The 11,722-nt window shown below is 38.1% G+C and overlaps 1 protein-coding gene across 1 annotated transcript in view; it reads left to right on the forward strand.

The window, feature by feature from the left end:
• The window catches only part of COG6 (component of oligomeric golgi complex 6), a 29,036-nt gene extending 17,706 nt beyond the window's left edge, over nt 1-11,330 (forward strand). Inside the window, exons 14-19 of the mRNA XM_007421198.4 lie at nt 688-819; nt 2,055-2,222; nt 4,934-5,041; nt 8,822-8,875; nt 9,901-9,980; nt 10,874-11,330. Of these exons, the coding sequence (XP_007421260.1) occupies nt 688-819; nt 2,055-2,222; nt 4,934-5,041; nt 8,822-8,875; nt 9,901-9,980; nt 10,874-11,021 (690 nt within the window). The 3' untranslated portion in view covers nt 11,022-11,330. The remainder of the gene's footprint in view (nt 1-687; nt 820-2,054; nt 2,223-4,933; nt 5,042-8,821; nt 8,876-9,900; nt 9,981-10,873) is intronic.
• Nucleotides 11,331-11,722: the final 392 nt, after the last annotated feature.

Below are 11,722 nucleotides of genomic sequence, written 5' to 3' on the forward strand. Positions count from 1 at the left end.
TTGCATTACATATCTCTGCTTCTTGTGTCAATCAGCTCACTCGGCAGTCACAAGTCTTATCTGTCCTGCTCTCCAATTTGCTTCTTCACTCTAACCACCGCCTTTACAGAGGTGGCACCCACGGCACTGATTGGCAAGAGCGGCTTGGGGTGGGCTGTTTGAAGTCATGGCTGAACCTGATTGGCTGTCACTGGCAGCATGGCTTCCTTTTTTCCTCCTGTAAGCTTTCTCCACTTTTTCTGTCTTTCAAACCAGATGGGGGTGGAAGGATTGTTGCTTACCTTATTAAAGGTTTTAATTTCTTTTCCCCAATCCGGAGCTTTCCAGAGTTTATGCTTGCTTGTCTATTGCATGTTTGCTTGTAGATTCATGTTTGCCTGTCTATGCGGTGACCAGAGTGTCTGGATTGGAGTGGATTACAAAAATTGTAAATTGTAAACAGATAAGCATCTGTAACCATTTTCATGTTTTATATCCCATCCTCTTCCCAACTTGACAGGCAACATTGGCTGGGAATTATTAGAGTTGAAGCCCAAGTCTTTTAAAGGACATCAGATTGGAGAACATTGTTCTAATAAACCATATTGATTTATTTGTGGAGTTTTTGATTACTATTCTGTTCCTCTGTGTACCTTGGCCTCAATATAAACACAGCTTCTGAACCCAGAATTCTGCTTTCTCTTGTAGGTTGAACTGCCACCTGCAGACCTTGGTCCAAGCCCTGCGCTGAATCAAACACTTGCTCTGCTGCGTGAAGTTTTAGCATCCCACGACTCCTGTGTTATTCCTTTGGATACCCGTCAAACAGACTTTGGACAGGTAAGTTAATGGTCATTTTAGTCATATTTGTATGAATGTAATCCTGCTAATTGCCAGTGGTTTTCCTAAGGCTGTGGAGAACATGGCAGTGTCGCTTCAACATTTCAAATTCTATATTTGACTTCTCTGACAAAAAGGAAGGTGAAATGCTGCCCAAAATTTGGTACCAGGTCAGTAATAGCAGTTAATCTTTTCTATAATCTTTTGGCCATATTTGCTAGTCTTACAAGGGGCTAAGTTGAAGTAAATGCCAAGCTTGCCTCTCTGGCTGCAAAAGCAGAGAACAGGCTACTCTAACTCTGATACTCTGGAATTCTTTCTCTCTTTTTTAAACTCAGGAAGGGAGCTGTAAGCCTCTCCTCTCCTGTAACCCAGAAGATCAGGCTGCTGTTCTCCATTCCATCTCTTAGCAGATTAGTACATTTATTTGTTGCTGGGTATTAACTTTTCTGAGCCTATTTTTAAAGCTACATTACAGATTCTCTAGAATTAATAATGTACTTAACCTTTTTCAATGAATAGCTTGTCTTCAAAATTGTTGAAGTACATTTTGTAGATTTGGTTTAACACTGTCGCTTTCTAAAATGTAAGTTATGTAAATCAGACTACACTAGCTTCTTCTTATGCTTTTTTCTTAACACTATGGAAATCAAGCTTTGGAAGAAACATACTGACTCCATTCAGAATGGGAAGTCCACTATCTTAAAGAGGCAACCTTGGTGGATGCTTCTTGAGTTTTCCCATGGAGAAGAGGATTCCCACCCTTGCCAAGTAGCCTGTGTTGTTGCTGGGCTGACTGAATGGATAGTTGTTTTGAACATTTAAATTAAAACTGCATTCTTGTAATTTGAACCTTCCCTCAAGCTCCACCCCCAGAATAGCTTGGACACTACAAGCATCATCAACAAGCATCATCAGCTACGTATGTTTTTATCACTTCTGCTTTGCCCATGCCTACGCAACTTTCCTACGCAACATCCTTTTCTGACATTAGCAAATAAGCATGGCCAGCTAAATGTGGAAGAGGTTGCATAAGCTGCTGGCAACACTGGATTGAAATGTGAAATTAGAAGACTGAATGGCTGGTAATGCTTGTTTATAATATCTGAAACTGTGGTCAGTGACCAGCGAATCTTTCTTTTTCAGATTTGGCCTCCTGCTTTGGGCATTAATAGAATGGGAAAACACCCAAGGATTGCCCTGAGTTAGTTATCATCCCTCCTGCTTCCCTTTAGGTTCTGTCTTGTGTGCTGGATCCCCTGTTGCAGATGTGTACCGTGTCTGCCAGTAACTTGGGGTCTGCTGACATGGCAACCTTCATGGTGAATTCACTTCATATGATGAAGACAATGCTGGCTCTGTTTGAATTCACAGATAAAAGGCTAGAAATGTTACAATTCCAGGTAAATGTCCAAAGTCAATCTTCTGATGTTTTCTTTGCCATTAACCATTAACAGGGAATAAATACAACACAATCTTCTTAAATGTGTGTACCCTCACAGCTTTATATTTAAAGTAAACACACAGGTGCATGCAGCCACAAAAAAATCATTAATGGGGAGTTAAGATAAAAGAACCCCCATGCAGCAAAGCAGTGAAACGTAAAGAGCTGAGCCATTCCTGCAATATGAGTTGTTTTTTAAAAAATGACAGCACACATGAATTGCAGTTGCCATCCAGTGGGCAATTTACTAGATGAAATCTTCATTTTTTAAAATTTGACATTGAAGTCAGATGTTAGACTTTTCTAATAGAATGCAGCAATATGATACTTTGGTAGGATGAGCAGGTATCATTGAGCTGTGTTCGCCAATAGATGGTTGAATTACAGGGGTTATCTGGTTATATCTGTCCCATAATTAACTTTACTAAATCACATTTATAGCAGCTTATTAAGTTGAGTTGCAAACAAGTGTTGGGCTTGCAGCTCCATGATTTCTCCCTTTGTATAAGTCATGATTAAACCAGGTTGTACAGGTAGTCCCCAGTTTAAGAATGAGTTCTGTTCCCAAGGTCTGTCCTTAAGTCGAATTTGTATGTAAGCCAGAACAGTATTATTGTGTAATGCTGTATAAGTAGTATTGTGTAATGAACTTGAACCATTGTGTATTTAACTCAAATCTTTGTGTATTTAACTCAAATCATTGTGTATTTAACTTGAATTTTGCTACAAGAGGCTCCATTCTTAACTATGGGTCGTCTGTAACCTGGGCATTCTTAACCTGGGGACTACCTGTATCTAATAAGGGGTGTGTGCCAAAGAGAAAATATGTTTTGTTTCTAACCCCAAAAATAAGCCACTATGTCCCAAAAGTTCTGATTAAATGTTTCAAGTTGGCCACAGTCTGGCAGAAACAAAATGTGGAGCATTTTGGTTGTTCCAGGTTTTGGGTGAAACAAAATCTAGAAGGATCCTGGTGTTACTTTACAGTCAGTAGGGCAAGGTTGGGGCATGTCTTCAACTCTCTCCCCTCTTCCTCCAAGTGGCCTCTGCTTCAGCCCTCCTGCATTCCAGGCTTTCCAGTATCTTCCCTCCTGTCAGCCCTTTGAGGTAGACAAGGTCAGGAAACAGATACCACATGAAAAATTGGAACTCTGCTTTACTTTATAGGTGTCAGCTCTTTGGGGTAGACCAGATCCATAAACAGACTCCGAAAGAAGACTAAAGCTATACTTTATTGAGATAAGCTATAGTGACAGAATCTTGCAATCCTGATTATGCTTTACCTCCCCTCCCTATTATAGCCCAACGAATCATGGAAGAGCCTGCCTGAGTCTCTTCCAAATACTGCCTTGTTTCCCGGGGCTTAAGGAATGTTTCCACTGTCTGTGCTTATATAACAGTTCTTGCCTCTTTCCCTCAAAGTCATCTCCCTGATTCTCTACAATAGGGTACAATAACAGACTCTTGAAAGCCTGACAAAGATTCTCTCCCTTCTTCTACTAAAGAGAATCCAGGGTGTAATCTTGAGCCTTTTCCTAACCTCATGCTCTCTAACTGAGCTAAACTGATAGTTACGTAATGGTGGCTGAGGTCCTTCTTCAAGGCCATCTCTGTACTCCTTTACACCTTCCCTGTCTTTTCTCAGCTGCTAATGATGTCCAGGCACAGAACATCCCATCAGCCTATCTACACCCCAGTCTTCCCAATGCCTTTCTTGCCTCCTTCCCCTGATGATGTCACCAAGGAAACTTTTGGCCTTGGCTTTTTCCTGCTCTTACTCCCACCCTCTCCAAAATAATTGCTTCAGTCCTTACCTGGAACCACTATTTTGTCCTATATACTGTCTGAAACATGCATATTTCAGTCTGGGCACTTCCCCAACTTTAATTATTATTTCCAAGGTCAGGCAAAATGCAAAGGTAGGAAGCTACACACACATAGGCAGTAGAATCACTCTTATTTCAGCTAACTAACTGAGATAATATCTGAACAGAATCTGTTGTGATATTTAAAAAAATAAATAGGTATGATTAATTGATCTCAGTATTGAGTCTAAAACATTCTCATTCATTTTGGAGAGATAGAAGTCATTTCCAAGTAAGGTTACAAGCTGAACATGTATGGGTTTTGGTAAATATTATATCTGTGTGTGAAAAATGTGATTAATGTTTCTGTATTTCTCTTGATTTCTTCTTTGGCAGTTCATTTGACAATATTACTGCAATTCGTGTTTAAAGGTTTTCCTAATTGCAGCAGTTTTACTTATCATACAGATGCCCTTCTCATTTAGAAAACAAATTTCAAAAATGGCTAATACAATTTTAATTAATAACAAAAAGACTTTAAAATATAGATGTTAATGCAACATATTTACAAGATGATGTTTCCTCCATCCCCAAAGAGAGTGCCCAGAAAACCTCCTATCTATGGAATTCTTTCTGGCTAGTCGGTTTGTGCAAAGTGCCATTATAACACTTGTAGGATGATTGGGAAAAAATAATAGAATTCGAAAAATCATTAGGAATCTAGCTGGGAGACTGAATTTACGTATCCATAGACTTATGGCATGCAATTTACACAAACTCAGTGCCAGTTTTTTTTTTAAATAAGTTACATATGATAATTGTAAATACTTTGCAGTAAGTGAAAAATTCACTGTCTTTATTTTAGATTGAAGCACATTTGGATACCCTTATAAATGAACAAGCGTCTTACGTATTAACTAGAGTGGGTCTGAGTTATATATATAACTTGGTACAGCAACACAAGACAGAGCAGGTGAGCAATAATTCTGGAAACTATAAATATCACCCATTTTTGTTCTGGAACGTTAATAGATTGTAGCATGCTCTATAATTTCAGACCAACAAGGGCCTGTTCATATGTTGTGCTCAACCATTCCTAGCATTTATGCTTTAAAGGATAAGGATATATGCAGCTTTAGGCTACAGAGTACACTCATGGTTAAGAAACTTGCTACAATTCCCATTATCCTATGTTTGAATGACATGTTCAGCCATTAGGAATGGTTAATAAGCATGGATGGAAGATATGCCATTCTCCCTATTCCTGGAAGGAGCCAATGGGAGCACGCAGAACACTAGCCGAATGGCTTTGTTACTTAGCTATTTAATAGACAAGTATGACGTGCAATTACTGTCACTGTATTGAGTAAGTGCTACTGAATTGCTTATTTTTGATCGCATATTTTTGTTACTTGGAAACTCCTGTAGTTGTTCACCAAATACTTCCATTTAATCAGATACCCTGAACTGCAAATGTAAGTATACTATATTTAGTTGGGATCTAAACAGATACTTTAGAATTTCTGGTTTCTTTTTCTTTAGCTGGAAGAATAACTGTTTCTGAAAGCCTCCTTAGTTTCAAAAAGGAGTTGTTATGCACATGGATATAATTACATACAAACAAACCCATCGTGCTGTTTCCTTTCAGGGTAAGCAATATTTTGCAAAACCCAGGAAGAGAGTAAGAAATAGTAAGCCAAAGGAATTAAAGGCATGAGATAAGAAGAGAAAACATAGCTAAATTTAATTTATATCAACACTGTCCATTGTATCTCTTCATATGTTTCTACTGCTGCCAACTATCCTTGCTTTCACCACATCCATACACCCATTGATACATTGCCTTTTGTTCTTTAAATTTCTCACCTCTCTTTTTGAGGAGCTCATCAACTTCACCCAACTATAATTTTCATGGTCTTCCCCTTTCCATCATGGCAGAACTATGCTCTTATACACAGCCATTTTTGCTTCTTTTGATAAACATTCATTCCTTACATCAGAGCACATACTACCTACTATCTTTCTGCTAGAATTCACATATATTACAATTTTTCTATCTGTTTTCCCATTCTAATAATAAACATTCTCCCAACATTCATCTACTTGCTGTATTTTTTTGTCATTTATGCATAACTCTATTTTCCCTATCAGACTTAAGCTACTTGGTCTTTAATACAGTACATTAATTTTCAGGTGTGTATTCGTCATTGAATTATACAACCTGACCTTCGCTACAAATAATTTTGAGCCCTCAGCCAACACTGTAGCCGCATACAAAAGTACATATATATTCATGTCCCCAACCAACACGCTTGTTCCATTGCTACAAGCATTCCTTATATGCTTATCCATAAATACTTCAAACAGCCAAAGGAACATCCTTTATCCTTGCCTTACACCCTGCTCTGTGTTAAACCATGCACTAAACATTCCATTTATGCTCATTCATGCTTTATTTCCATCATGGAAGTTTAACGACCAGCCTTCAATTCCATACTTACACAAAACGTTCCATAATTCAAGCCCATTCGCCATCTTTTCTATAATAATTTTTCTATAATAAAATAACGTAAAATAAAAATAAACTCTTTTTCATACTCACACTCACTGACCTGCAGCACTCCATAACATCACACTTTTCTCTCTGCTCTGAGCAGCATTCCGTAGCCAATTTCCTTGCATCCACTTCCCATTCATTCTTTGGGAAGATTATCTTCTAACCCATTTTCATACAGTGCTTGCACTTTCTCTTCCTGCAGCATTCTACTTTCACTCTTGTTTCTTTCACTTCTTTCCTTTTCTTCTCTCATCCTTCCCTAATATGTCCAAATCAGTTTGGATTTATAAGCTGGTGGAATCATTGCTTTTCCTAGGATCCTTGGCCTAGAATCCTTCCTTGTTTGAGCACACTCATCTTAATTCCAAGGGTGGCCTAATATGAGGCTACTTTATTGACTTCTGAAAATAATGGAGTCAGGTGGAATGAAGTGGTTGTACATCACGCTGTAAGGGTTAGCCATTCAAGACAGGCCAGGTCAGGAAAGCAGACAGAATAAAGATTTCAGGAATGTTCTTGAATTTCTAAACAGTAATTTCTCTACTGTTGTAAGACATAATGACAGATTCTTGAAAGCCCCCTCTTATGCCAAACAGAACAGCTAAGGCAGGGTTATCTTGCGTTTCTTTTTCACACTTCGGTTCTAGGACTGAGTCGCCATTTATTTCTTTTAACATTCCTTGCATTCCTTCATCAAGGTTTTCTTCACACTCCTCTAAAGGAATAATGTACGACAGAGCATTTTGTTTTATGTGGGCATAAGCATGGGTGAGAGGCAGGAGATATTAAAATTATGCTTTCACTGAGGCAAAGTTTAACATATTGAGATAAATGCAATTCAGAATTTCAAAACCAATAAACAGACAAGTACTTGTTGGATAAGAAATGTCTTTGGACTTTTGAAATTTGAGCGAGGGTCAACAGCCAATTTCATATTATCAACATTGGTTTGGGTAACATATTTCCCATTTTAATACATTTACAGTTGTTCTTCAACCAGATGAAATCAGAGCACATTAGACTTGCAGATAGAATTATTTAACAAAAATTAACTCCAAATGGACCCAATCTAAACACTCTGGAAGATGAATTGGTTACAAGCTTTTGGGAGACCTCAAAGGGATATCAAGAAATGTGTTTTTAAAGCAGTCATGAGACCCTGGCCTATCTGGAAAAGACACAGCTGCAGTGGTATCTTAACAGAAATAGACTGGATTTCTGTGGTTTGAGTTTTATTTAAAGTTTTAACTTGGATTAGGTATGGTTGTCTCCATTTGGTTGCCCACACATGACCAGGAATTTACTTTGCTTGTAACTTTCATGTTAAGTTTCTTAACCTCCCATTCATAAAGATAAGCAGTGGCTACTGGTGTCCTTGGCAGTTTTTGAATAACAGAAAGAAAGGCATTATTTTAATTTTAAAGCACCAAGCCACCTTGTGAAAAATAATGTAACTATGTGATTCATAGGCTGGTTGAGGTTTTCCATTGTGATGTACTCAGTTTTGCTTTATCCCGGGTTTGTTGAATAAGTCACAGTACAGGAGATATATAACAAGAACACACATTCTAGTTTAGTGCCATATGTGATCCAGTTACTGTAAATAATACATTCTTTTTTTTCTCTGAACCTCTTAAAACTGGGACATCAGGAGATCTGCCTGATTTTCCACTTTTGATTGTCTAGGATTTTGATCACATGTCCTGCATTCTAATTTCCCACAGACTGCCTGAATCCTCTTTCCCATCTCTTCTTTATACTATACCTTCTTTATGTCTAAAGTTTCCTTAATTTACATTTTATTTGGCTCTAGGAACTTAGAAAAAGTTGTACCCTTTTTTCCTTTCCATGGGACAATTCTCCATGAATAGACCCACAGAAATATGATTAGTCAGTGGAATTATAGGGCAGTTGTCCTCCATACTCCTGATCCATAAAGTCAAGAGCTGTTTTATTAGCAATCTTAATTTGGTTATCTTTCACCAAATAAATAAATTACTAATTCCAGAATTTGATCTAGAGGATTGTGGCACCTGGGCTCTCCAAATTTCAGTCAGTATAATAATTGCATGATTCCATAAATATTCAAAGCATGCTACAGTTTTAGGGCATGCTGGAATATAGTTTCTGATTTGATTTTGTTGAAACACTGATTCTATGTGATTATTCATTTACTTAGCTCTCCTTTAATTTTAGGGTCCTTTGGCTAATGTACCCAGTATGGATTCAATGTCATTAAAAGCTGCAATGGTAAGATAAGTCATTTTCAGCTGTGTTGTGCAGTTCGGGGGGAAGAGAAAACTATGATAGGCTTTTGAGAGCAGGTGTTTTAAACTTCTTTGTTTTTGGGTTGTCACTGTTTATATGGTGCTCTTCTAGATATCAGAGGGCTAATCTAAGTGCTCCAAGGAGGTTTCAGTCTAAAATTGGGCTTTTAGAAATAAAGGAAAGGAAAAGAAGCAAAAAGGAATGTTCTTAAATTCAGTTCCTGGTGTTTTGGGGTCTGACTGTAGGCTTAGTAAATCATGGGAACCCAGGGATATGTAATATTTCACTGTAACTTAAAGGAATTTTAGAATTTAATTATTTACTCACTTTTAGTCAATCCACTACAGAGCAATAAAAGAGGTTAGACATATTTTCCTATGATATTAAGAAAGACACAACTTTGATTCAGATTTCCTGTTCATTTTCATATCAGTTTTTTTTCATGTAAAATTATTTTGACTAATAAACAGTACATTCAGTATTGTTTTATAACACATGAGAGACTTCAGAAATTGCGTTCTAGGCCAAGAGTTGGACTGTGTCACTTCAACATATGTCTAAATTTGACAGCTGTTGATAATTGAATTCAAGCTGGAAAAAAGAAATAATAGATTGACACCTACAGATTTTAAGGATTATGATTAAGGAGCAGGGATTTTTTTTTTTTCTGTGAGCAGAATCTAACCCATATGCTATTATATAGCAAGGAGCAGCAACTAGGCTGAGGCAATTGAGAAAGAGTAAGTTAGGCTGGACTGACTCCCTTTCCTCACACAAACGATTGCTCCCCTGTGTAAGTACTAGGCTAGGATGAAGCACCTCCATGCCGCTGCTTAGTTTTGGTTGAGGTGTATTTGGGGTCAGGGTCTTTTTGCTTTTCCAGATCCCCCCCCCCCCCAGCTTTAGAATACATTTGGAGACTGTGTGGTTCTAGTTCTTGCCTTCTGAACAGTATACCCTTCTGAGGACAACACATTGACTAACATCTGTCCTTCTCCTTATGACAGGTCCAGTTTGATCGTTATTTGTCTGCTCCTGATGGTCTGTTAATGCCACAAATAAACTTTCTTCTGAGCACAGCTGTTAAGTAAGCTTTTTTCCCCCTTTCCCTTTCTTTGATAGTATCAGAATTCATTGTTTTCCTTTGCATGTGACTCACGTAAGAATCACAGCCGTAGGCTCAAGCATGAGAGGGCTACTTGGGGGACTAAGCATGCTTAAGCTTCTCCCCCCTTGACTGGCCAATGTACCAGAGAATGACAGCTTACTGATCCACAGTCTGTTCTTAGCTGTGATGCAGGCAGCAGGACCATTTTGGAAAGTAATCTTTTACTTCAAGGTTGTTTGGCTGAAAGACTCATCTTTTCAATGGGTATCCTATAGTAGTTTTGCTAGGACATTGGTTGTACCCATCTTTTATTTTTGCATGCATAGCCATTTCCCACATCTAACCAGTTGTTTGGGGGGTAAAGGACCTGCATCCACAGTATCCTCGTGCTTTTGTATGCTGCACGAGTATAGAAAAGGGACATGGCGGGGGGCAGTCACAGAAGAATGATTAAACTGATCAGTGCAGTTTATTTCCATCATCATCATTAAAAGGTATGGATGCATGAAAATTCATAAAAGGAAGACTTATCTTGTGGCTGTTTTAGAGGTCAAGGCACAACTCTTGCATTGCTGCTGAATAACTGGGGGAAGAAGTTGGGCCCAGAGGTCACGTAACTTTGCATTGTGTAGACACTCAGGCCCTCCTGCCACCACTGCCATCTCCTCACCTGTGAGGAACAAGAGCATCGGCCTTCTGCCACAGAAGTTGTATCCATTTATGGTGGGTAGAGGCAGGGGGCTATTAGAATGGCCTACATTTTTTTTTCCTGCAGAGAAAGGGGGCAGGATCTCTCTCAAAAAGAGACTTTTTATGTTTACTGTATTCTCATCAGTTGTATATTTACATGTCTAATTTTGATTGTGTTTTAGACAACAGATAATAAAACAGTCCACGGAACTGGTCTGCAGAGCTTACAGTGAACTATATGCAGCTGTGATGAATCCTGATAATGCTTATAAAGATCCAGAAACTATATTATATAGATCTCCTCATCAAGTTCAGTCACTTCTCTCCTAATCTTATAACCCAAAATACGCCTTTTAATACGCTTACTGCGTAACCCGAGAATGGACATATGCAACTTTGAAACAGGCAAAGACAATGAGTTTTTGTCTTGCTGAAGACTGTTGCTTGGGTTGCAATTATACATGTAGTTAGCTGAAATCCCATTGACTTTTGTGGGATTTAAACTGTGTTGCTGGGTGACAGCTATGCTGCAAGCAGAGGTGAGGGCATTTAAAATAATTTATTACAACTTGGAAAAGCTTTGTGATAATTCAGATTACTTTTTATTATGATGGTAAAATAAATGGTGGAACGAAAGCATTTTCTTATTTTGATGATTTACCTAGTATTGGAACTGCCATGTTATTCTTCCCTTGAGAGTTTTTAACAAGTTATATTGAGCCTGTGGGCAAACCACACTTTGGTTTATTTGATTAAAACCCCAGTGCTGATAATCCACATTTTAAAAAATTATCTTTGCTTATTGATTTAGCAAACAAGAAACTAGGAATTTAAAAAACTCTGGTAGGAGTAAATTTTTTGGAAGAAGGACAGGATTCCAGAGGTTGTTGCCTTTTTAATGGCAGTGGATTGGGATAGCTTTTCAGAAATTGTTATTTCGCTTTTTTAAAAGAATCCTGCAAGTTGTATCCTTTCTACAATCAAGTACTCAAGATGCTAACAACAAAGAATTTTAAAAAAACATTTAAAAT

This window comes from Python bivittatus, unplaced genomic scaffold (genome assembly GCF_059951505.1).
Source record: "Python bivittatus isolate LINGU-HERP-01145 unplaced genomic scaffold, Pbiv_v1 ctg000020_np1212, whole genome shotgun sequence".
NCBI lineage: Eukaryota > Metazoa > Chordata > Lepidosauria > Squamata > Pythonidae > Python > Python bivittatus.